Below are 26,527 nucleotides of genomic sequence, written 5' to 3' on the forward strand. Positions count from 1 at the left end.
AGTATTTTAATATTTATATTAAAAATTAAAATAAGCTTGTATTGAAGTGCCTCGCTGGGATCATGTGCACTGATTGCAAGAATCTTATCAAATAACTGGTATTTTAAATTTTCTTTTGTAATCCTAGATCTTTACAGTGTCCCATGATAAGTTTCTGATGGGCTGAGAGGTTTGCTATTCTTTTGTAAAGTGGGGAAGAGATGATTTGCAAAGAGGAGATAGGGAAGATAAAACTGGCAAAAATAAAAACGTGTTCTTCGACAGGTTGTCTGAAGATTACATGGGGAAGTTAAGAGAATGTAAACTGATTCTGGTACACCTCTTTGTGCCCAGCAATACTCATCCTTTTTTCTGAAAAAAATCTGGTGCTTATCTGCATTTCTTAAAGTGTATAATTCCCTGGCGATATGTTTTGAAAAAAGTTTCAGAATACAATTTTGAGAAATGCTGCTTACTTGTATTCCATTCACGTGTGTTCCAGTTTAGAGCATCACAGTTTACATTGCTTTATTAAATATTTTCTGAGGTCCAAGATGTCTGTACAGGCATATCTTGTCTTTTTATTGCACTTTATTTTATGTTCACATCACAGATTATCTTTTTTTTTTTAATTGAAGGTTTGTGACAACCTTGCATCCAGCAAGTCTATCAATGCCATTTTCTCAATAGCATGTGCTCACTTCTTGTCTCTGTGTCACATTTTGGTAATTCTCGCAATATTTCAAACTTTATTATCATTACTATTATATCTATTTGGTAATCTGTCATCCATAATCTTTGATGTGACTTTTGTAATTGGGGATGTCATGAACATGCCCATATAAGATTGTGAATGTAATAAATAACTGTTGTGTGTGTTCTGTTTCTCTGATTAGTTGTTCTTCCATCTCTGTCTCTCTCACCTTGTGCTTTTCTATTCCCTGGGACCCAACATTATTGAAATGAGACTAATTAATAACACTACAATGGCCACTATATGTTTAAGTAAATTGAGTCATGTGTCTCTCACTTTAAATCAGAAGCTCTAAATGATTAAACTTCTTCAAGAAGGCATGTCAAAAGCTGGAATAGGCTGAAAGCTAGGCTTCATGTAAATGCAAAAGATAAGTTATTGAAGAAAATTAAAAGTGATATTCCAGGTGAACACATGAATGATAAAAAAGCAAAAGAGGCTTATTGCTAATATGAAAAATGTTTAGTAATCTGAATAGAAGACTAAACCAGCCACAACATTCTCTGAAGCCAAAACCTAATCCAAGGCCCTAACTCTCTTCAATTCTATGAAGCCTGAAAGAGGTGATGAAGCTGAAAAAAAAAAAAGTTAACAGAGGTTGGTTCATAAGGTTTAAGGAAATAAGTCAGTTTCATAATATAAAAAAGTAAGGTGACGCAGCAAGTGCTGTAGAAGCTGCAGCAAGTTATCCAGACCTAAGTTCACTGGTGTAGGCGTCGATACTAAACAACAGGTTTTCAATGTAAACAAAATAGCCTTCTATTGGAAGAAAATGCCATCTAGGACTTTCATAGCTAGAGAGGAAAAGACAATACCCAGCTTCAAAGGACAGGCTGACTATCATTTTAGGAGCTAATGCAGCTGGTAACATTAAGTTGAAGCCAGTGCTCATTTCTCATTCTGAAAATCCTGGGGCCCTTAAGAATTATGCTAAGTCTACTATGCTTGTGCTCTATAAATGGAAGAACAGAGCCTGGCTGACAGCACATCTGTTTATAGCATGGCTTACTAAATATTTAACGCCTGTCACTAAGACTTACTGCCCAGAAAGATTTGTTTCAAAATATTATTGTTCATTGACAATGCACATGGTTACCCAAGAGCTTTGATGGAGATGAACATGCCTTATGACACAACATTCATTCTGCAACCTATGGATTAAGGAGTAATTTTGAATTGTAAGTCTTATTATTTGAGAAATATATTTTGTAAGGCAGTAGCTGCCATAGGTAGTGATTCCTCTGATGGATCTGGGGAATGTACATTGAAATTCTTGTGGAAAAGAGTCGTCATTCTAGATGCCATTAAGAATATTTGAGATTTAGGGGAGAAGAGAAAATATTAATATTAACAGAAGTTTGGAAGAAGGTGATTCCAATCCTCACGGATGACTTTGAGGAGTTCAAGACTTCAATGAAGGGAGGAATTGCGCATGTGGTAGAAATAACATGAGAAGTGGAATTAGAAGTGGAGCCTGAGGATATGACTGAATTGCTGCAATCTCATGGTAAAACCTGAACTGACCAGGAGTTGCTTCTTATGGATGAACAGAGAAACCGGTTTCTTGCAATGAAATCTGTTCCTAGTGAAGATGCTGTGAACGTTGTTGAGATGACAACAAAGGGCTTAAAATATTCCATAAACTTAGTTGATAAAGCAGATTTGAGAAGACTAACTTCAATTTTGAAAGAAGTTCCACTGTGGGTAAAATGCTGTCAGACAGCATTAAATGCTACAGAGAAATCTTTGGTGAGAGGAAATCTCAATCAGTGGAGCAGATGTCATGGTTGTCCTATTTAAGAAATTGCCACAGTCACTACAAGCTTCAGCAACTACCATCCTGATTACCAGCAGCCATCAACACCAGGGCAAGACCTTCCATCAGAAAGAAAAAAAAAAAGATTATGACTTGCTGAAGGCTCAGATGATCAGTAGCAATTTGTAGCAACTAAGTATTTTAAATTAAATTTTGTACATTTATTTAGACATGATGATATTACACACTATAGTGTAGACATAACTTTACATGCATTGGGAAACAAAAAAAAATTATGTGACTCTATTGCAATATTAACTTAATTGTGGTGGTCTGGAACTGGGCCTGCAGTATCCCCAGGGTATGCTTGTACATACATACTTAAATATTTGTGTAACTCAAGATTTATCTAATTTGGCCTTTTTTAAAGGAATCTTGTGATAATAGCCTCTCATGTATTTTCATGTATTTAGAAAACTAGTCATTATCAGCATGCTCAATACAACTTCCTGCAATGATCTCTTCCTCACTTTACTCCAGACACGTTTCCCCACTTTACTTCATCTCTTCCACACTTTACTTCAAAAACTCAGAGTAGGAAATAGTGTGGAAGACAAAGATGCTTGTGAAAGAAGGATGGCTAGTGTAAGTGAGCATAATCCTGCTCTTTGGTCAAGCAGACATGTGTGAGGTTAGTGCTACAGGGAGAAAGAACTGTAGGAGCAGAGGTACACTGTAGGAAGTTCTAGACCTGTTCCAGGACCACCAGAAAACAGTTGTTCTGAGACTTGTAAATTGTCATATGATGTAAGGCCCTAAATCTGTCAGCCCAACTGTGGCAGTTTACTTTAATATTCACTAAATTATCAGATCGATAGATTGCATGTATTTCAAGGGATGCCTTCAGTTTGATAGCAAAATGGGTGTAAGCCAGTTGGCAAGCAGTGTACACATTCAGGACTCAACGAACCTAGTACAGTTGCATTTAGTAGACTTTGGAGTTTACTTTTCTATACCTTAGTATAATTTTAGATGACAGCAAGCATCAAAACTCATAATATCCTTTGCCACCGTTTGTATTCGCATTTGTCAAAGTATTGTGAAGGTTCATTGTCTTATTAAGACCCTACTAGTTCAAGGTTTATGACAATTTAGAATGGATCTTTGCCAGTACCACCACTACTACTACTGATAATAATAGGTAACTTCTGTTGAGTAGTTTGCCTTATGCTGAGCACTTTACATAAGTTCTTATCTCTTTGTGTGTGTGTGTGTGTCAGAGTCTCACTGTCACCCTGGTTAGAGTGCAGTGGCACAATTACGGCTCACTGCAACTTCGAACTCCTGGGCTCAAGCAATCCTTCCGCATCAGCCTCTCAAGTAGCTGGGACGACAGACACGTGCCACCATGCGTGGCTATTTTTTTAACTTTTATTTTTTGTAGAGACAAGTTCTCGCTCTATTGCCCAGGCATCGATCCACTGTCAATGAGATATTTCCTTTTCTATTGCTGACTCTAAATATGAACCCCTGGGATCAAACGATTCTTCCACCTCAGCCTCCTAGAGTTCTGGGATTACAGGTGTGAGCCACCATGCCCTGCTGGTTTTTATCTCTTTTAATCCTACCATCATTCCTATAGTGAGTGCTATCATTTTCCCATTTGAGAGATGAAAATATTAGAATTTAGAGAGATTAAATACTTTGTTCAAAATCACTCAGTTGTTAAGTGGAGTTGGAATTTGAACCTTGACTCGGATTCCAGAGCTTACTGCTCGTTTATTCTATAATCTCCAATAAAAAATATTTCCCCCAAAATTATCAATATAAATAAGATTGCCAACCTATTAGTGAAACAAACATAGAAAATGAAAATTTTGAACTACCCTCAAAAGCTTTACTAGAAACTCATAAGAAGTGGATTGGTGAAATACAAAGTATTTTCATCTATTAAAATAATTCATTCAAGGAAATATGATTACTATACTATTGAGTATGCAGACTTTATGAGCTTGAAAGCAACAAAATAATGTTTTTAAATGATTTTAAATTTGAGGTTTCCATATTTTAACTTAATATTTTTATAGTTGTGCCTGTCAATTGTGTTTTTATTTTATTTATGAAAATCTTGTTAGTACAAACTCTTCATATTAAGGTTTTTAATATATAATTTCAAATTACATCAGGAAGATGAATATTCTTCATTTGAAGATATATTTGCGTAGATATATTTAAATATACTTTAAATGATTCCTGCTAGAAAAGGATATCCTGTAAATTTGAATAATTCTTTTAATAAAATATTTATTCTCCACTTTTCAGAGTATTTTCTTTACAGCGTACTTTCATTGTTTTGGTATACACTAGAAATAAATGAATAGGAAAAAATAAATTATCAAATCATATTTAATTAATATCAAGGTAAAGCACTCTTGAGTGGGAAGCAGATGGTCATCACTGTTTTTATAACCCAAATATCCTGTCCTTATCTTTTGAATATAAGATGAAGTTAGAGTGATCAAGCAATAAAACAGAGGTTTTTGTCCTCTCCAGGTTTTTACTGAAAAAGTCAGTAAGGAAAGTGGAACATTGTTAATCTGTAATATTCCCTTAATTGATCTTGGTTCAGGAAGATGTAACTGTAGAGGAAACTAAATTTTTATTTTTATATTTAAATGAGTGATGTATTTCTTCATTCATTCAACAAATATTACTTAGTTTCTACCAGATACCAGACATGATTCTAGATGTTAAGAAGAAACAAATAAATAGTAAACAGTTCATGTAGTTTACACTCTATTGATTGATAGATATATTTAAATAGATAATTCTAAAAGCAATATAGAAATCTTGTGATAGAAATATGTATAAGACATTGTTAATATGTATCCATACCAAATAATTATGGAATTATAACTGATTCTGTTCAGTCTCAGAGGCTATCCAGAAATTCTTATTGTGTGCCAAGTGCAACTAAGAATACAGCACAAAAGAGGGAAAGAGACCCAAATAGGCAAGTGTCAAGTAGCCATGAGCTCAAAAAATGAGGAAAGGTATATGCTGGAAACACTTAATTGCTTCATTTGTAAAGGCCAGCTAAAGGGTCAAGGAAATTTGGGACATCTTTAAATCCCGAGATAATCAGCATTTTACCATGCCATGGTTGATCTCTTCCCCTAATTTTACATGTTGAGAATTCTCTAGAATTTCACATCTCTCAGTAATAGCATTGTAATTACTGTTTTTCTTAACAAGATCATGTATTCCCTTTGGGTGGAGTCTTTGATAAACTTGAATGAGGACTCTTATTTTGTGTCTCAAAATTATTGATTGATATTGATATTTTTAGTCATTTTATTAAATGTGCAGTCATTTTATTAAATATGCAGGTGATTAAATAATTTAGCCCAAATTAGAGTAATGAAAAATTCACTAGTTAGATCAATTTTGAAGCATTATCTAGAACTTGGTCAAATCCTTTTTACATTTTTTTATTTAATATTATTAGCACATAGTATTTGAAATAATCTTAACTTGTGGGGACTTCTATTTGCTCATTGACTAAAGAGAACATTCGGGTTTGTACATAGTTATTTGTCAGGAGCACCATGTTTAAAAAACAAAAAAGGACCTTTTTTATTATACTTTTAAAAACGTAAACCATGAGGAAAATTTTAACACACATTTAATAATAGGTGAAGAGAACCAACAATACTTTGTTCTTTTATCTTTTACATCCGTGTTCTCACTTTTACAGAAATGATTGTATTGTATTGTTCTTTTTATTTAATTTTGACTCAAGAATTTTATTTACTGACCTAAGGTCGTATGTAATTGTAACAAATGACCAAGCCTAGTATTCTAAGAGGTGTAATAATACTCTGTGTTTTCAGATAACCATTTATTTAATTCAATTTTATAGATTTTTAACCCCCATCCCTTGGTGATCATAACACCAAAGGCTTTGATCTTGCCAACCGCAGTGGCTTTTTTTTTTTTTTTTTTTGAGTTGGAGTCTCACTCTGTCACCCAGACTGGAGTGCAGTGGCCGCTCCCGGCCACCGCAGCCTCGACCTGCTGGGCTCCGGCAATCCTTCCGCCTCAGCCGTCCAAGTAGCTGGAACTACAGGCACGCACTACCACACCCGGCTAAGTTTTGATTTATTGTAGAGATGAGGTCTCGCCAAGTTGCCCAGGCGGGTCTCGAACCCGGGGGCTCAGGCAATCCACTCACCTCAGCCTCCCAAAAGTGCGGGATTACAGGCTGAGCCACCGAGCCCAGCTGGCTTTTTTTTTTTTTAAGTTATGTTTACTTATTCTTTTCATCCCAAGACACTGGTAGCCACAGCTTTTTCCTGTACATTGTGTTGACCTCTTCATTCCTTTTGTTTTTTCCATACACCTTTTTTTTTTTTTTTTTTTTGAGTTGGAGTCTCACTCCATCGCCCAGGCTAGAGTGCAGTGGCACGTTCAAGGCCACCCCAGTGTTGACTGCTGAGCTCCAGTGATCCTTCCACCTCAACCTTCCAAGTAGCCGGAACTACAAGTGCACTCTACCACGCCCAGCTAATTTTTTATTTATTATAGAGACGAGGTCTCGCCAGGTTGCCCAGGCTGGTCTCAAACACACGGGCTCAGGCAGTCCACTCGCCTCGGCTTCCCAAAGGGCTGGGATTACAGCCTGAGCCACCAAGCCTGTCCTCCAAACACTTTTAAATGTAGACACACGTGATGTTACATCTTTAGCTCTATTAAATTATTGATTGATTTTAGTCCCTGGATTCAAATATCTATCCATGACTTTTCTTATGAGCTTAAGATTCATATTTCCACTCACTTAGTGGGTTCCTCTCTTTTGATGGCTTGCAGAAATTTAAAGCACATTTTCCAACACATATTTCAACACATGCATTCTCCTTCCCCATGTTCATTCTCGAATTGAGACACATATGTCTTTATTGCTGAACTGAATGCTTTTCTAGAAACTCAGGCATTTCACTTGACTAATCTCTTAAAACCTACCCAAGTGCCAGGCACAAAGTAGATCCGCAATAAATATTTGATAAATAAAGGGAATGATGGACAGCTAACAAATATGAATTTGATATTAATGCTTAAGAAATGCAGTAATATAATATCGTGACACTAGAATCATCGGTTTTAAATAAAAATCTCATTTTAGTTAATTGTGCCTGACATCAGATATTCCTTACATGTTGCCTTTGATGTACCTCTGACTGTATACAAGGTAGCACTAGAGGATTTTGTTATTTGACTCATGTTTCCCAGAGATGCCAAAATGAAGGGAGACTCTGGGATATAATAGGAAATTTTTGTCTGGAGCTTTTGGTAATAAATCAAAATGAGATACAATTCTTAGTGGGTAGCAATATTGGTGTCAGGTGCATAACTAGTGATTTGAGTCAAGTAAGCAAGTCTGCCTGCAAGCTTTAATGGATTTGAGGTCCTGTAGTTCTTCCATTAAAGATTAAAGTAACTGTCAGAGACAGATTGTTAACCAAACTTTTTTTTTTCTCATTTTCCTTTGAATTATTAAGCTAAACACACCTCCATCCATATAGCCGATGCTATAAAGCTTTCCTGGGTCAAGAAGAAATCTTAAATCAATCCACTTATCCTAGACTGGCCTCTTTCATTTCAGGGACAAAGATCTGTATCCCCAAACCAAGGCTTATTGTCTCCTCTGCGACACACATTCTGTGGGGACTAATTTGTTGGTAATATGTTAACATTTTTTGGAACCAGTTAACTTTGGAAAGGAGAAAAGCTTGAAAATTATAGTTCTCTATCAAGCAGCAAGACAAGAACCCCAAAAAAACAAAAAACAAAACAAAACAAAAAAACACCTTCTTAAAACTGCACTGTTTCCTGGTGCTTGTCCACACCAAATTTACAAATCACAGTTGCGTCTTTAAGAGCAGAACGTTAGCCGGGCTCAGTGGCTCAGCCTGTAATCCCGTGCCTTTGGGAGGCTGAGGTGAGTGAATTGCCTGAGCCCGTGGGTTCGAGACCTGCCTGGGCAGCAAGACCTCATCTCTACAATAAATCAAAAAATCAGCCGGGCATGGTAGCACATGCCTGTAATTCCGGCTACTCGGAAGGCTGAGGCGGAAGGATCGCAGGAGCCCAGCAGGTCGAGGCTGCGGTGGCCGGGAGAGGCCACTGCACTCCAGTCTGGGCGACAGAGTGAGACTCCAACTCAAAAAAAAAAGAGCAGAAAGTTGTTAACTCTCAGTGTTGTTACCCAATGCCACTTCCATTCCCCCATGGGTTTCATAATAGTCCCCTTAGCTTCCCTAAATTTGATCACCTCCTATTATATAAACAAGATATAGAGAATATGCAGGGAAATTGTGATGAATTGATAAATGTCAGGCTCTAGTTTGCCTTTATCTGTGTTGAAATTTGAACAAACAGGCAAATAACTTTTTTTTTTCCTTTTAAATAAAATACTTCTGTTCCCTGCATTCTGACTTTTTGAAAGTCAAAGGGTGGCAGTACACGCTGTGATTTCTGTGCTTCATCTCACTAGGTCTCCTGCTTGACATTTTTTAACATCTTATTTAAAACCTAAAATAACCCATTGGGGTGACTGCCATTATGCTAATGCCACACACTTAAGTGGTAAATCTGGGTCATTAACTTGGGTTGATGGACTTCAGATTCTGTGCCCAAGATTTTTATGTATCATGCTGAAGGACTTATCTGCTTTCTGTTCCTGGACATCCTCTTGGTGATGTAGGACTCATCAAGTGTGTAAAATTCTACAAGTGTTGGTTTGCTCCAGGAGAGCTGTGTCAACTCGACTCCCACTTATGACTTTATTTAGCATCTCCCTTTAGCTCTGATATCCTTTCATTATATAAAAAGATTTAAAATGTCATTCCCCTTGAATAAGAAAATTCCCCAGAAAGTGTGCTGGATGAAAAATGAATCACACATTGGAGGCAACTAGAAGATAGAAGATGGACTTAGAAGAAGTGCAAAATATGTGTAGGAAAATCAAGTAGAGAAAACCAGATACGTGGAATATCATTCTAAGGAGTTAGACTATAGAAATAAGTAGATTTAGATAAAATCAGAAGAACTTTGAATATACTAGAATGACAATCTAAGCTAGGGAAAATTTATATCATTTTAAGACATTTGGAGATATCAGAGAATGCTGCTAACTGGAACTTATTTGACTGACAAAACACATCTTGAATTATTGTTTGCTCAAACTTAAGTAAGAAGTAAGAAATTATCTTCAAAGAAGTGTTTAAAACAAAAGCATGAAAAGAGGAAGCAAATAGAATGTAGTAGTTGACTTTACCACTGGTAAAGTTGGTAGCAATGAACTTGACTAGCCTGAAGAAGTTAGAGCTTAATATTTTGCTATATTCCCAAACATAATGTCACCAAAACAGTCCAGAGGATTTAAGAAATTGTCAGAGATGTCTGGATATAGGAGAGAGATTGCTATCTTGATTCTTTAAGCTAAACTCAGAATATTCAAAGGTACAAAAATCTCCCTTCATATACCCATGAGAAATTGCCAATATGAAAATAATTCAGCGTAGTTAGATATTCAGGAAACCAAATCTGGTCTTGGAAAAAAGTGGAGAAACTAGATAGAGCTTATTAATCACATAAGGTTCAGTGACATCTATTAAATAAATCTTGACTATGTGGTAAACTGAATGAGACTACTTCTGCCTGGCAGTTACATTGCCAGTATACTCTGTTAAATTATTCAAAATGTATTCAGTTTTTTTTCCCCTAAAACAATCTTTAGCTTCTTGTCTAAATACTCAGGCATACTTTTGGGAAAATGTCACATTCCACATTGAACTTACAAACTGCCAACTCTGACCTCCTCTATTTCATCAATAGCCTTACAAGGTTGAAAGCACATTAATAGGCCAAAAGACATTTTTACTCAAGGTCTTGGAAAGTGGCCACAGAGAATGTTTGCTGTCCTTGCATTTGCTGACTTGCTATTTTGCTGGTGTACATTCTTAGCTGCTTCATCCTACGCCTTTGTTCTGAGTTTAGATTTGTGTTTCTCTAGCTCAGCTAAGGAAACCATTGTCAATGAGCTATTTCCTTTTCTATTGCTGACTCTAAATATGATAACTTTAGCAAACATGAAGCCATTTGGCCACCACATTGTTTCCTATGCTCTTATATATGTTAGTTTCTGTCAATAGACCAGACACTCAAACAGGAGTTTTAATTCATAAAATAATTGGATGAAAGTTAGTTTATTTGAGCAGAAGTCATAGACCTCTTTGGTGAAGTCACCTTAGAAAATTAGAGCTGTGATAGTTGCAGTCTGGGAGAGGGCTGTTATGCAAGATAACTTTGCTAGGAATTGTGTAATGAAACAAGCAATCGGAATGATCATTACTAGTTCCAGTGAGGACAAAGAGCTATAGAGATATTAGTGATAGAAATATAATTATTGTTCCTATTATAAAATATCTGTGTTTTATGTAGAAAGATGCCAGCCTGCCATTGTCCTTGCCAAACACAGTTGCTCACATCCAATACAAATAGTAGCATCAGTGGAGCATAATTTTATGAGGACAGTTCAATTTTTACATTATTAGCCATTTATTAGATAAATATATGTGACCAAAGAAAATAACTTCAGCAAAATTTGAATTTGCCTAGACCCTTTATGGATCATGAAATTTTTTAAGTGAAACTCGTTTCAGTGGTGTTTCCTTCTCAGAGAAGAAGATACAGAAACTTCACCCACCATGTATTGTGCAAATGAATCAACAAACAAACTGAATCAAAAGCATATGAAGGAGAACATAATGGAAATTATATTTTTGACTTATTTCCATGTGCATGAAGGTGGTACTGTTTAGTAACCCCCATATGAAAGTAACACTACTGAACTAATGTTTTCTAGTCAGGTTCAGTCTATTCTGTTTTCAGTTGCAGTGATGAATTTCTATTTATTCATAAAATTAGCCCACCCCACATTACACCCACACATGTAGTTCTGTCTGAGACCAGTGGCACTCGTTCCCAGGAATCTGGCTGAAGTTAAGGTGCAGACAGTGGCCATGAAACACACCCACATAAGCTGGTAAACCCATGAAAGGACTCACCCTGTGGCGTTGGTACTATTAAAATTGGTAGCTACCTAATCTACCAAATTAGAGTCCCACTCTGACTTGAAGGAGTCTCACTGTATATCCCAGTGGAAAGATCGTGAATATGGTATGATGATGCTGATTTCTGATTTTGTTATGGAAGAGAAACGTTAGTTTATATGACCAATAATTTTAATGTAACATTTACCATTACATTAAGGCATACAAATAATTTTAAGTGAACCAAGAATAGGAATTATCAGGTTCTCATATTTTTCAATTAATTTTTAGGTCCTGTGGATGTCAGTATTCTAGCTAAATGTAATCCATGCTTATCAAATCCATGTAAAAATGATGGCACCTGTAACAGTGATCCAGTTGACTTTTATCGATGTACCTGTCCATATGGTTTCAAGGTAAGTGGAAACTGTAGACACAATTTGAAAAGATTTGAAATTTGAAAACATAACTGTATTAGTCCATTTTGCATTGCTATAGAGAAATGCCTGAAGCTGGGTGGTTTATAAAGAAGGGAGGTTTATTTGGCTAACAGTTCTGCATAGCGCTATTATCAGCTCAGCTTCTGGTGAGGCTTCAGGTAGCTTTTACTCTTGGCAGAAGGCAAAAGTAGTCAGCGTGTCACGTGACAAGAGTAGGAACAAGAGAGAGAGAAGGAAGCAGCGGGCTCTTTTGAACAGCCAGCTTTCATGTAAACTAATAGAATGAGAACTCACTCGTTACCTGAGAACCAAGCCATTCGTGAAGAATCTGCCCCAGTGACCCTCCCACTATACCTCACCTCCAACATTGGCGAAGACATTTCAACCGGAGATTTGGAATGCACAACTGTCCAAACTGTATCAATAGCTTTTCTTGGTGTGCCTTTATTCTATTGTGCTTTCTCTGTGTGCTGAAAATAACTTTATTTATATACCACTTTACTTGCCCATTTCTTCTTCAGGGACAGGACTGCGATGTCCCAATTCATGCGTGTATCAGTAACCCATGTAAACATGGAGGAACATGCCACTTAAAAGAAGGAGAAAAAGATGGATTCTGGTAGGTCCTTAGTCTATGATCTTCTGTTTCTGAAGTATTGGAGCAAGAATAGCTAAGCAAACATGCATTTTCCTTTTTGAAGAATTGAAAAGAGAAGCATTTTTCAATTAATGCCAGAGTAAGGACAACACATATTGAACTCTCTCAGAAATATCGGAATATTAAAAACAAATGGAGACACAACAGTATTCTAAGCTCAGGATGCTGCAAAATAAAAAATTACAAATGTGCATATACATACATTATGATTAATCAAGACAGATTAGGGCAAGACAAAGCATTGGCTCCATTATATTAATTAATAGCCAACTACTACCCTTCTGTAAGTCATATATTCATCTGTTGTTTTGCTTATAACTTTAACAGACAGTTTGCAATGATAAGATGTAGGTCCCTCTGAAACAAAAAATTAATTTATTTCCACGACACAATATAAGTAGACAGACATGCTGTGAACAGTTTTAATCTGGAGTTATTTCATCATGTGATACAATTATTTCAGATGTACTTCACGAATTATGAAATGGGTTTTTTTATTAAATGATAATAATTTCACACAAAATGCTCATATACTACTAAAGCTTGTTGGAAGTTTCAGTTTTTAGAAGAAATATATTTTACTTCTCCATTTTATTATGAAATTGTCTTTTATTCATCTAGACCTTACTCAAAGATTATTCTAATACATACTCAAGATTAAGTGCAGAGTCTTTTATGCCGGGGGAAAATTTGTATTTATTGAGACTTAAAGAGAACATTAACAGTTTGTAACTGCAATAAGGCAGAATTTTGCTTTCAGATCTAGTTCTGTTTCAAGACATGAAGGACATTATACATAGAATAATAGATGCAATTTTAAAAATCAGAACCAGTTACTCTTCACTTATAAGTAAGGAAGCGTTAATTATTTTATTAGGGCACACTGCAAAATTAAGATTTCTAAGACTGTGAAGTAAAACTTTGATTGTTTTAGATTTGCAAAAATATTGGGTTTATTGACTTTTAAAACTGTGGAGCCATTTGCTGCCACACGGTCAGCATGAGTTTTCTTTTTTGAACAATTTCTGGCTTGGTGAATATTACCTTAAATTGATGTTTACAACATGTCATTTAAAAAGCATTTTAAAAATCAATTTCTTGTAGCTAAAAGCTCTATAGTTGATGAGTGCATTTATGGGTTTTTTTCAATATTTAGACCAGATGGCTTTAAAATGCAGCAAAAAGATGTCTTTTGCCCTTTCTTCCCCTGGTGTTCAGGTGTATTTGTGCTGATGGATTTGAAGGAGAAAATTGTGAAGTCAACGTTGATGATTGTGAAGATAATGACTGTGAAAATAATTCTACATGTGTCGATGGAATTAATAACTATACATGTCTTTGCCCACCTGAGTATACAGGTATGAAGAATAGAATATATTATACCTTTGATCAGTGTATCTGTTTGAAAGCATTGATGGCGCTATGTTATGTATGTGTAGTAAACCATTGTATTATTCAATAACTGGTAGATGTTTTGAAAATTAGATACAGGATAAATTACAGAAGGACTTAAAAATGTCTTAAGCCGACCAAATAAAAGACCCAGCAAGTTCAGTTCAAACGCATACATTTGCCATAAAATCATGCTATGCAGTAAAAAAGAAGCTATTGTGCCTAAGCTTTCCATCCCACAATTCAGTGGCATTCTCGTGCAAACCAACCCATCCATACATATGTAAAAAGAAGGCATTTCTTTGCATAGCCAAAGCATAATTTGCATTTGATGTGACTCATATTCATACTTGTTTCCTCACTAGTGAATGTCTGCTTCAGTAACACATTTTCTCCAAAATAAAACAAAGTCAGAAGATACTGAGCATTTTGGATAGTCTGATGAAACCACCATATTTCTGACACTTTTGTGCCAGACACTTTGGGTGATAAATCTCATAAGACCTTCCAAATTGCTAAACTTTTCCTCCCTATTCAAACCAACTTACTATAAATTCAACATCGTTTATGATTTGTCTATTTTGTCAGAATTGATTGATTTTCATGGCTATAAACAGGAAACTTCGGTTATTTTTTTATTTAATAAATCACTTAAGGTTGATGGAGAAAAAGAGAATGCTGCATATGTTATTTGTAAGAAAAAAATGCAGAATTGCTATTATTATTTTCAAAATTATCATTTTAATTTTCTGGGCATATTTCATTAATTACATATGTTGCCATATGTTTTAATGCATAAGAATATCAGAGGGTGAAATAACTATGTAGATGACTGGAGTTAACATCTCTTAACATGAAAGATGAACATAAATCTGTATAATTAAATTTTCCTAGGGATTTGTTGGAAAATCATTGAAATTTAAGCTTTTATGGAATACCCAAATTTTGCATTTTGCTAAGTACCTTTCTTGGTTGGAAAATGCTAGATAAAATAGCGAAGTTCTGCTTTGACAATCTAAATGTGTTTAAGTGCCTCTGAAGTTGAATTTTTCCATGGCCTATTTTTTTTAACACCAGTAAGGCATTCGATGCCGTGTAAAGGAATATCATACTAAGTTTCCAGTAGAAATTTGAATGTGCTATATCACCAAGTGTTCTACTGCATATACACAGCCCTTAGGCTGCCTAGTGGGCAGAATTTGAACATTCTTTGACATTTTGCATTAAGAAAGATAGCAAGTGTATACAACATGAACTCATTCTGAAGTGACTGGAAAGAGTTTAGGTGTTACATAACTTTGACTTTCACACCAGTGTTTTTCATGTCACACCTCAGATTCTTGTCATTAGCCCATGGGTACAGATTCTGGAGCCCTTGAAGCTACCCTGAGAATCTGAGCTGTACTCTATAGACTAATTCAGACTTGCCTAATGCTGGCACTAAAATCTGTGACCTAGTATCTTCTTAGGATGAATAGTTATCTTTTTCCATCATTGTTCTGGTCATTGTAGAAAGAACTTAAGAACCCAGTTAATTTTGGAGGCCTCCTTAAACCAACCCACTTTGACTCCACCAGACAAATTGGACCCTCGCATTTCAAGCATGCATTGGCTAACCAATGCCTTCTAAGCACAGAAATCAGGACTCTCTCTATATGATATATATGAGATATATATATATATATATATCTTTCCTGATGAAAACTCAGGCTTGGAAGCACAGCTGCATTCAAGTTCTTACATGCCTTTTTGTTAATTTATATGAGGTGGCAGCCTCTTCTGAGTTGGTTTGGAGGGTTTTCCCTGCTTTGGCTTTTGATTTGCCCTTCCTTATTTTTTTATCCATTTCTTTTGGGTCTTTGTCTTACCTGCTCACCTTTCATTTCCCAAGCTCCCCTCCTGCACCTGCTGCTCTTGAACACATGTTTTAGCCTGTCCTAAGTGATCAGACCAGAGCAATTTCCTCCAAGAAGTGTTATGAAATCCCACTCTTCCAACTTTGTCAGATCTCTTTTTTAGAAACAGATCATAAACACCCAAAGCTTAGCAAAACCAGTTTTTAGCCAAAATGTAACCTCCATAATAGCTGTCATGAGGGAACCTGCCATGACTATCTGTCAAGAACCAGTTGGCTTACCACAACAACTGAGACTCTTTTAGTCTTTTTACTTATAACTTTTGCAAATATCGGTTTGCATTAATTTGGGCAAAGGATCAACACAAATACTTAACTAACTAGAAAATGCATGGCACATAGAACATGAAGATAATACCCTTATTATTTTGAACTGTGTCTTGTGGGCCATGAGGAGTTTGACAATTCGACATTAGAGAAGCTATCTAAATGGAACAAATTTATAACTCATCTATTAACTGTAGTATTTTTGTGCATATGTGAAATGAGCTCATTTTCAAAATTTCAAACAACCATCTGCAGATTTTGAAATCAGTGATGCATAAGTGGTCTTTAATTACAGGGAAGCATAAATGAGGCTCTAGAGTTTCATATCCTGCTTCATCCAAGTTGCAGTTAGGGAAGAATTTTCTTATAATGTGATTATGTTGTTTTAAATTTAAGTTTGGAATCTGATTAATGAGCATGAGATCTGGGAACAGAAGCCCTGCTATGCTCAGGGAATATAATAATGTTGTCATTGTTTAAAAATCTTTCTAGTCACAAGTTGCTTTTTCTTTTGAAGATTTTTTTTACTCTATATCTAGATGGTATGCAAAAGAAAGTGAATTATTTTCAATTGGAGCAAATAAAACTTCATAGGAAAAGCTTTTCTATTATGGTTATACAAATTTTGCATTTGGCACCTATATAAGGAGTCAGAATGGACATAGTGTTGTCAACAGAAAAAAAATCAGAGATAGACAAAGTCATGAAATGATGAGCATGCTATAAAACATGGCTAGAAGTGGTCGAAATAAAATGCACCAAGATTAGGAAATTTGTTAAACCTTATTTAAGCTCCAAGTGACCAAAATATCACAGTAAATAGTTATTGATTTCTTAGATGTTAAAATTCTGCTTTTTCCTGTTCCGGATATTGACAACATAAATCAGAGCCAATAATTTTTTTCTGTTATCTAAACCTTGTCATAACCTCCCCACCCAAGTCATCAAAACTATCCTTCACGATTTACTTCATCAGCCATTTATGACTCTTGTTGTATGGCTGTTAATTTCTATATTTGTTAGACAAGATTAATTTTTGAAAAGTAGAATTCACTACGATCCTGAATTAAAATTACTGTGCTAAGTGTTGGGAAAGTAAGACTTTTTAAACGTTAAACAAATAATTTTAGGAATGATTCCAGGGTTTTAATTTTAGCTTGAGAAATTTTCATTTTTATTTTTTTAATCTAATAAGTTATAAAAAGCATCTTCCTAAAACAGACATTTCTTGGAAATAAATTCTAAAAATGAACATTATAAATATGGTAACCCTGTTTAAAAACATGAACACTTTTTCTTAGGCTGTGGTGTTAACTTAGGTGTTTAATTTGACAACAGCCAGAAGCTTAAATTTGCTATGTCAAGACTGTACATCTTAATTAACCTTATTCTTACAGGACCACATACAAGTATGATACAAAGTCGATCACATTTTAATCTCTCATATTGCTTAAGAAGATTACATAAATTCAGTAAAATGAAATTTTCCATACAAATTGGGCATGCGAAGTCTTCAAATATGGCTTGCAAAAAATATCTAGAACACTTTAATTTTTCCCTGTTTTCCAAATCTCTGATGCCCGTGGCCAAGACACTGAGAGTACATTTTAGGGAGTAAAGCTGCTGGTTGTCACATCACCTGATCTCTAGTGATCTCTAGTGCCCTGTGATGGCGTTTACCCTTTGCCTCATTTTCTCCATGTTTGTGCTTGTGGCCCAGCTGTAGGTAAGAACTCTAAGCCTTGCTTCAGTTTGCTCTGTCACTGGCTTCTCTGTTGTTAATGCTGCTCATTGGCTTCATGTGCTCTGCTGTTGTATTGCAATGTAAAAAAGTCTTTTGTCTCTTCTGTCTTTGTCGCTGCCAGCTGCTAATCTGAATGAGGTGGAAAAAGGTTAGTTGCCTTTTATGTCTACTATGATTTTCATTTCAGTTTCCCTCTTTCTTTTAAAGCAACATATATTCCACTGTGTTCATAGTCAAAAGAAATGTGGAAAAAACATTAAACCTGAACACAACGTGCCAAATTAGTCCTTCGGCTCCTTGATATGTGTATAGCTTTGCCAAACTCTCTAAAACAGGCCTCTGAAATGCACTTTATCAATCTTTAGAAGATTATAATAGAAACTCTTTGAGTGGGAAGAAGGATGGTAAAAAAAAGATGCTTTATTAAAAAATGTTCTACTTGTCTGTATGCTTTTGCTTTTGGAATATATGGTGAACATGTATTATGTTCATAATGAAAAACAGTCATTTTATTACAGTACGAAAGACTGGGGATCGAAAAAATTTTAAAGTAGTAGGATTTTTTTCCCATAACTTTAAACAATTATCTTTAGCAACTTGAAATATAAAAAATATTTGAAGACTCACATTTATGGAAACAGTTTATGAAATAAATGTACAAATCTCAAGAGGCTGATTTATAAAATGACATTGTCAAACATATTATAGGATGCCATGATGACAAGACAGTATTTTTAAATCATAAAAAGGGCCATATTTGATCATTGATGTAAGTATGGTCCATGAGGTTCCAAAAATGTATCAGGTCCCAAGAAATGCAGTCATTGAATTATTAGAATGACAGTCACATTTGGAAAACCACCATGAAATCTTTATGAACCTTTATCTCAAAGACTCAGAATGTTGACTCAAAATGTTGAATTTTTATTCATTCAGCTTACCAAAAGTCTTCAAGCACCAAGTGCAGACACAGTGACCTAAAAAGCACACAACATGTGCTTGTCTTGATAGTTCCAGGTGCATAAGAAGCATTTGCAGTAGGATTATAAGGCTAATAAGGAAATTATTATATAACAGATATCTCTGTCTTCTCTTGCTGGATTTCATTTTCTGTATTACATTGTTTGGATAATTTACTGGATTATCTCACTTATTCTTACTGTGTGTAGAATTAAGTTGGAACACATAAAACTGGTTTCCTGTTTTAGAATGTAAAAATATAACATGTGCTGTTTTCTGTGGATGACTACATCTAATACCTTCCTTGTTCAATGGTGTCTTTTCTTTTTACAAGTACTAAAGAAATTAATAGTCTGGGTCAAGGGTGTCTATCTCAGAAACCTAGTAGCAATTATTCCATCACTGGAATATGCCTTTAAATAGTTATATATACTCTCAGGAACATATTTGGCAATGCCATAGCATTTTAAATCACCATGTGGCTTCCTGTGTTGACTAAACTTCTTGCTTATGTCTATAAAAGCTTTCTTTATTTCCAAGAGTTTGCCCCTGGTTGAATTTGTTTTTGAAGGCAGTCAAATCATTCTCTGTATTTTAAATTCAAGCTTAATTAGGAATCAAATTTCTCTTTATTATAGCATCTAAGGTGATTTTTTTTTAAATAAAAAGGTACCTCGGCAGTTAGTTGACATATTGTTAATTTAAAAGAACTCTGTAGTTTACATAAACAATACAAAAGTGTGCAGTAACTTTTATTAAACAAAAGTGAAACAGTTATTCAAGGATACACGCCTTGTAAGTAGAGGGTCAGATACAAACCAATATCTAACCGACTCCAAGGTATGCACTCTGAGGTGTGGGCCTTCTGCTGTAACCAGTCCCTCCTGACGTGCTGTCTTCTTGCAGGCATGGCTTCTTTCCCATCTCACAGTGGCTTCCACCAATGGTTTATACCAAACAAACTTTCCTTTTGCTCTCCTGCTGTCTGTTCAGATTGTTGTACACAGTTGTTCTGGTACATGTTTGAAAAGAGGAAAGCTGAAAAGCCATCTATTTTATTTAGACATGACAAAGGCATGCAATCAATGCCTATGCAATTAATTGACTAATTCCCCTTGGACTGAGGCTACCTTCCATCGCATTAGACGTATGGTTAATTTGCATAACTAGTGTGAAAAACTCAGGTTTCTCCCCTGGCACTAGTATTCATAAACACTGGGACCTCTTCTCATCTTGTTTTATTCTTCTGCTAAACAGGGATAATTATCTTTGTCCAAATTCACATAAATTTTAAAATAACATGTAATGTATAGAAAAACACTCTAAGATGGTAAATTGTCTGCAATCCAGAAATATTGGGGCTACCTTGTACGATAGGCTTGAGTTTTGCATCATTTAACTCCATCAACCACCGTCACTATAATAATATTGTTCAGATTTACGTTTTGCCATTCCAAGTGGCACCAAAATTCTTATGGAAAATTTATTTGAGTAAATTACCTAAACTAAATTATGTGTGTGAAGGAAATTTCTCTCCTCGTATTGTTCAGTATTGTATCTCTTCATTAATATTAGTAGTAGTAGTAGTAGTTGTAGTGGTAAATTTTACTTTCTATGCTCCCTTCAAAAAAAAAAAAAGACTGTATTTAGGGGTAGGTTTTTGGTTCTCTTACCCCTCTTACTCAACTTTGAAGTGTAAGGAAATACTGAGCGCTGAAGAGCTCTTGTATTGAACTGAGTTGGATTTTTAGATCCTGTGTATAATTTTAGATGTTCGGGATCTCCTAATAACAATAACTTCAGTCATTAATTTTGCACCGAAATGTGTAAGGTATTTATATCAAAGTAATTATAGTTGCAAACATATTTGTGAGCCTCAAATAAGGGAAACTAAAGTTGAAGTCTGTTTTCCCTAGAGAAAATTATTTGGCAGCCTAACGGTATTGTGTGGTTTGAATTCATACTCCAGCGTTTCAGAGCTTTCTTAAATGCATTTGAATCTCAGAAAACATCTTAAAGATCCTGTTTGCTCCTTACTTAATAGGCGGTGCCCAATGAGTTTAGAACAATTTAGTCTACACAAGTCTTTTCCACTCTGAGTTTACTTATTTTTAAAACTGAGTTTAATATTTCCTGTAGTTTCAGTAGCTATTGGAATCAGCTATATTATTTAGTGTCATTGTTCCAACGAGGAAGTACTGAAAAACACCTCATTATTTGTTTGTTTATTTGGAGAGGTAAGTTTTTCTTTTTTCATTTGTAAATGCACAGGATATTTATTGGGAAAATATCGTATGCAGGACACCATGCTAAGCATTGATTATGATACAAAACTCTTTAAGACATTACCTTGTCTACTGGACAAACTCTGGTTGTGATTCTTGACTATAAGTTCAGATCAGGTAAGATATTTCTCAGTATGCAGCCATCAAGTCTCATAACCCTAGAATATTAATAATATAATATAGCCAGTTTACTAGTTTATAAATAAAGAAAACCACTCATTCTGAATATGAAAACAGATCAAACTCTGACAGACAAGCATTATCAAGCAACTTGTTTCATATCATTTAGAAAACAAAAATAAGAACCCCCAAATGACTTTTCATCTTTGAAACATGTTAATATCTACAGTTATAGCATGTTTTCTTGAGCCTTCCTGTTTTGAATTATTATTAACTCTATTTCATTGAGCTTCTCTATGACAGTGTTCCAGTGATGCACTTGGCTCATTTTGCACATTTTTCACAAAAAGAGAATAGTTATCAGTGGCTAATCACTCTTCAATAATTCATGGACCCTCACAATCAGTCCCCCTCTATTAGTCTATACTAATAACTGCATTTAATTGCGTTTAGAAAAATCAGACAGCCTGGAGACTTAGTGATCATATTTTGAAGGTCAGTTAATTGTCTTTAGTTGATAGAACATGTTTCAGAATAGCAAAAAGAAGCATCAGATTCTTAAGAGAAATCCTCAAGAAAAGTTGTCTTTAAAAAAAAAAACATCAGAAACACCCTGTTCATAAGTAATCTTTTACTTACTGATGGAAATAAAGCCAATTCTTACTGTCACCATCATTAAGGATCCTGAATATTCAGATTGGAAACTGGCATCTACCTGTGTTAATGGTAGATGCCTGGGGTTACAGTGTTGAGTAGAGTATAAAACAGGGCTGCCTGGCTCAGCAAAGAGAAAATATATATACATTTCTTTCAGGTCCAACCTAATTAAGCCCTGCGATGATTCCCATAATCCCATCTGCTATGTCCATCCCCTACTACAGATCATCAGTCTCTCTGCCACATTGCAAGATCTATGAGAGGAGAGAGAATGTTTGTTTGTATAAATAAAAATCAAATGAGAAATTCATTTTTTATGAGAATTGTATTGAATTTGTACAGTTTGGTCATGAGAAGCATTCTGGTCCATTCATATTAGCCTTTCTCAACTATGCCACTTCAGTGCTGACACAGTACAATTCCTCTATATGAAGCTCATCCTCTCTATTTCCTATTCGGTTGCTCATTGTTTGGCAGAAGAAATTGTAGGGATACTTTTAAGGCAAGAGACTACCCATCTAGGTGAGTCTGCAAGGGTGTACCTCAGGCTAGGAAGTCAGAATACCAGAATGTAGCCAGTATTCCTGAATGTCACTATGGTCACTATGTCACTTTGTTTCCTTACATTGTCTTTTATGCAGTCAGGGTCTTCTTCATTAATATTTAAAGAACATTTTCCTGCAAGAAGCAGTCTAATAAGTGTTGTCTTTTGCATTTTTTCATTGAGTACCTAGTTTTCGCCAATTTGCTGGTAAATGCAGTGGAAAGGGAGAGGTACAAAAATATAAATTAAAGTATCTCTTGCTCTCAAGCAGCATACTTTTAAGGAATTAGATCTCATTTATTTTATCCAGTCAGTTGTTTCTTTTGACAGCTTCCCTTGCTGAGCTAATTCAAAGAGAGTAAAATTAGTAAAATAGTACCATTTATTCAGACTTTTGTTGAACCAAGAAAGAGATCAAAATGCAAATATTTGGAGAATGATGTGATAGACCCTCCAAAAGTCTGTACCCTGGGGATTCTGTCAGGAATTCAACCAGACTTCCTCCCTTGTTACAAGTATGTTTGAAAATGTCACTACTGATTAAGTTTAACACCAGAATTCAGGTCTACTTATTCAGATTGCTATCATGAATTTCCTAGCCATTATTATCAGTATCAATAATCTTTTCTCATTAAGAAAGAAAAGAACTAGTTTATTACAATTTCTGAATAAAAACAGAAACAGTCTGCAATGTCAGCTCCAGAATCTTTCTACCCCCTTCATACATCTATGATCCCTGAAATGCACTCGGATATTTTATCTGTTTTAGAGAGAAAATAAACTAATCTAGTTACATTAGCAGAAGGTAGCAAAAGCCAAGTGTTTCAGCAACACCATGTACTGATATCTAAAATTATTTTTGTTGTAGACATGCCCAACCTGAATTTAAAAGGGATAACAGCTGGGGAAATTAAATAGAAATAGTTACTTAGTACCCTTTTCTTGTTGTTCTATTTAGTGTAAAACACACACACACACACACACACACACACACACACACACATATACACACAAATATGGTTTTTTTGTTTTGTTTTGTTTTAGTTGGAGTCTCATTCCATCGCCCAGGCTGGAGTGCAGTGGCACACTCGCGGCCACCCCAGCATCCATCTGTTGGGCTCCGGGGATCCTTCCACCTCAGCCTTCCAAGAAGCCGGAACTACAGGCGTGCGCTACCACACCCGGCTAATTTTTTATTTATTGTAGAGACGAAGTCTTGCCAAGTCGCCTGGGCTGATCTCAAACCCAAGGGCTCAGGCAATCCACTCACCTTAGCCTCCCAAAGTGCTGGGATTACAAATCGAGTCACTAAGCCCGGACCACATTTATATTTCAAACAGTGATCTGAATTGGAAAATTCCAGAAATCCCAGTGTGGGGACAAAATGACCAACATCCTTTTTGCCAAGCAGTCTTTGACAAGGACTAAAAAAGCCTAGATGAGACATGCTGTTGTTCAAATTTTTTGATAGATAGAAAACAATCTTGTAGTGGATACACCTTTAAATAATCCCTCTCTCTAGTTAACAGAGTTTATTTTACAAAGAGAATAAATCTATTCAGAAGTTAAAAAATGTATTTTGGAACTGTGTAATATAGTTTTCAATAATAATTGAAAATAATAATGCCATTTATCCCAGTTTGTAGTTCAGGGTGCTTTTGTATCTCAGTCACTAAAGGAAACTTAAAGGATAGTGGAAAATTAGATGTTTGTCTTATTTCTCTCCATTCCATATTGTACCTTCTCCAGGGAAAGGGCACTGTCATATTCATGCTCAGTCACTTCTAGATCTAGCACAAATAAATTATCCCCAATATTATATTATAAAAATTAAACTGAAACAGACTTCTGTGGTTAAATAAAGTATCTTCCCTCTCAGAGAGCACATGTAAGCTAATCCTGTTGTAAGTTATTAATTTACTTTTACACTACTCTTGTTTCAGGAAATATTTAATGTTAACTCCCATGGACCATAAAACATCTTTGTTATTAATTCATTTGCCAATGAATCACTATAATTCTTATTTTCAAAAATGCCATGAATTATACCAGTATGGTTTTTGGGGGGGAGAGAGAGAGAGAGAGAGAGAGAGAGAGTGTGAGTGTGTGTGTGTGTGTTTTAAGAAAAAGCATGCTTAAAAACTTGAGAATGTGTGCAAGAAACACAAATCAGCTCAGGTATTCTCCCCTTGTCATGGGTTTTGATGTCTTTGACATAAGTGAATAAAACACTTTCAAGGTTATTGTTCTTTTTTTATTAAACATATTTTTTATTATAAAATTGTGGGGTACAGTTAAGGGTTAGTTAAACAAATCTGCATCATTTGGGCACCCTTGTTAATAAGGGGTGTCTCTCCATCCCCAGACAGATATTGACTACCGTTTAGTCCCACTTCCCTTCCCCTCCCTACCTCCCCCCCATAGTTTCCCACCACTGTCAGTGCTTTTTCCAAAGACCACAGAATATACATTCTACTCATCACTGCATGGGACATACTCTAAGATTGACCACATACTTGGCCATAAATAAAGTATAAGAAAATTTAAAAGAACTGAAATTTTACCATGTACCTTCTCGGACCACAGTGGAATAAAAATAAACATCAACACCAACAAGGTCCCCCTAAAACCCACAAAGATATGGACACTAAACAGCATGATGCTAAACAACTCCTGGGTCAATGATGAAATCAAAACAGAGATTAAAAGGTACTTGGAAACAAATGAAAATGAAGAAACATCTTACCAAAATCTCTGGGACGCCATGAAAGCTTTAGTAAGAGGTTATTGTTCTTACAATTAACAGTAGTATACATGTTACTAGTTATTAATTGTGCTGCCATTCAAAGTGCAAGGTTACTGTAAAGACCAAACTAATGAAACAAGGCATGGTAATCACATTCTCCCCCTCTGCAATATACAGTAGTCTGTGGTTCCCTAGCTTTTGCCACCTTTAATATTAGAAGGAATAGAATCACCACAATTATTGAGATAGCTTTTCCTGCAAGCCCTCACTGGTTACACCAGCTTTTCTTTCCTTTTCTTTCCTTTTCCTTTCCCTTCCTTTTCTTTTCTTTCTCCCTTCTCCTTTCTCCTTTCTTCTTTCCTTTCGAGTTGTAGTCTCACTCTGTCACCCAGGCTGGAGTGCAGTGGCACGCTCAAAGACACCGCAGCCTCGACCTGATGGGCTCAGGCGATTCTTCCACCTCAGCCTTCCAAATTGTTGGAACCATAGGCGTGTACCACCACACCCAGCTAATTTATTTGTTTATTGTAGAGATGAGGTCTCACCAAGTTGCCCAGGCTGATCTCAAACCCCTGAGCTCAGGCAATTTTCTCGCCTCTGCCTCCCAAAGTGCTGGGATTATAGGTGTGAGCCACTGCGTCTGGCTTACCAGCTTTTCTTAAACAGAGGGGCAAAGGTTGATGGGTCCAAGTCAATCAAGGCACATAGTGCTTTGCAGAGAGGCTTCTGGCCCAGGCAGCAGATGTAGAGCTGAACTATATACTGTTGCGCTCCATTTACTTGTTGACCGTTGAAACATGGAGATCCTTGTCATAAGACACTCCTGTTACAGAATCCGATGATTGGTTAAGCTCAGAGTTCTAAAAGAACTTTTGAGATAAAGAAAAGACAACTACATGGAATACAGTGAAAGTAAAGAGGGGGAGAGAGGAGAGAGGAAAGGAAAAAATAGTGGCAGAAATTGAAAGTTGTATTCCCCACTATAAACCCTCAGTACTTGGGAATTTACTGGCTGTATCAGTTTGCCAAGGCCATCATAGCAAAGTACTGCAAACTGGGTGGCTTAAACAAACTGTTAATGTCTTACAAATCTGGGGGCTAAACCGGGCTCAGTGACTCAGCCTGTAATCCTGCACTTTGGGAGGCTGAGGTGAGTGGATTGCATGAGCCCGCAAGTTCGAGACCCGCCTGGGCAAC

At 35.9% G+C, this 26,527-nt stretch overlaps 1 protein-coding gene across 4 annotated transcripts in view; it reads left to right on the forward strand.

The window, feature by feature from the left end:
• The window catches only part of SLIT2 (slit guidance ligand 2), a 387,750-nt gene that overhangs the window by 322,930 nt on the left and 38,293 nt on the right, over nucleotides 1-26,527 (forward strand). For all 4 annotated transcript variants that reach the window (XM_008054352.2, XM_021710555.1, XM_021710556.1 and 1 more), the window contains 3 exons: nucleotides 11,894-12,018; nucleotides 12,564-12,661; nucleotides 13,919-14,058. In XM_008054352.2, the coding sequence (XP_008052543.1) occupies nucleotides 11,894-12,018; nucleotides 12,564-12,661; nucleotides 13,919-14,058 (363 nt within the window). The remainder of the gene's footprint in view (nucleotides 1-11,893; nucleotides 12,019-12,563; nucleotides 12,662-13,918; nucleotides 14,059-26,527) is intronic.

This window comes from Carlito syrichta, unplaced genomic scaffold (genome assembly GCF_000164805.1).
Source record: "Carlito syrichta isolate Samal-C Ts95f unplaced genomic scaffold, Tarsius_syrichta-2.0.1 Scaffold289796, whole genome shotgun sequence".
NCBI lineage: Eukaryota > Metazoa > Chordata > Mammalia > Primates > Tarsiidae > Carlito > Carlito syrichta.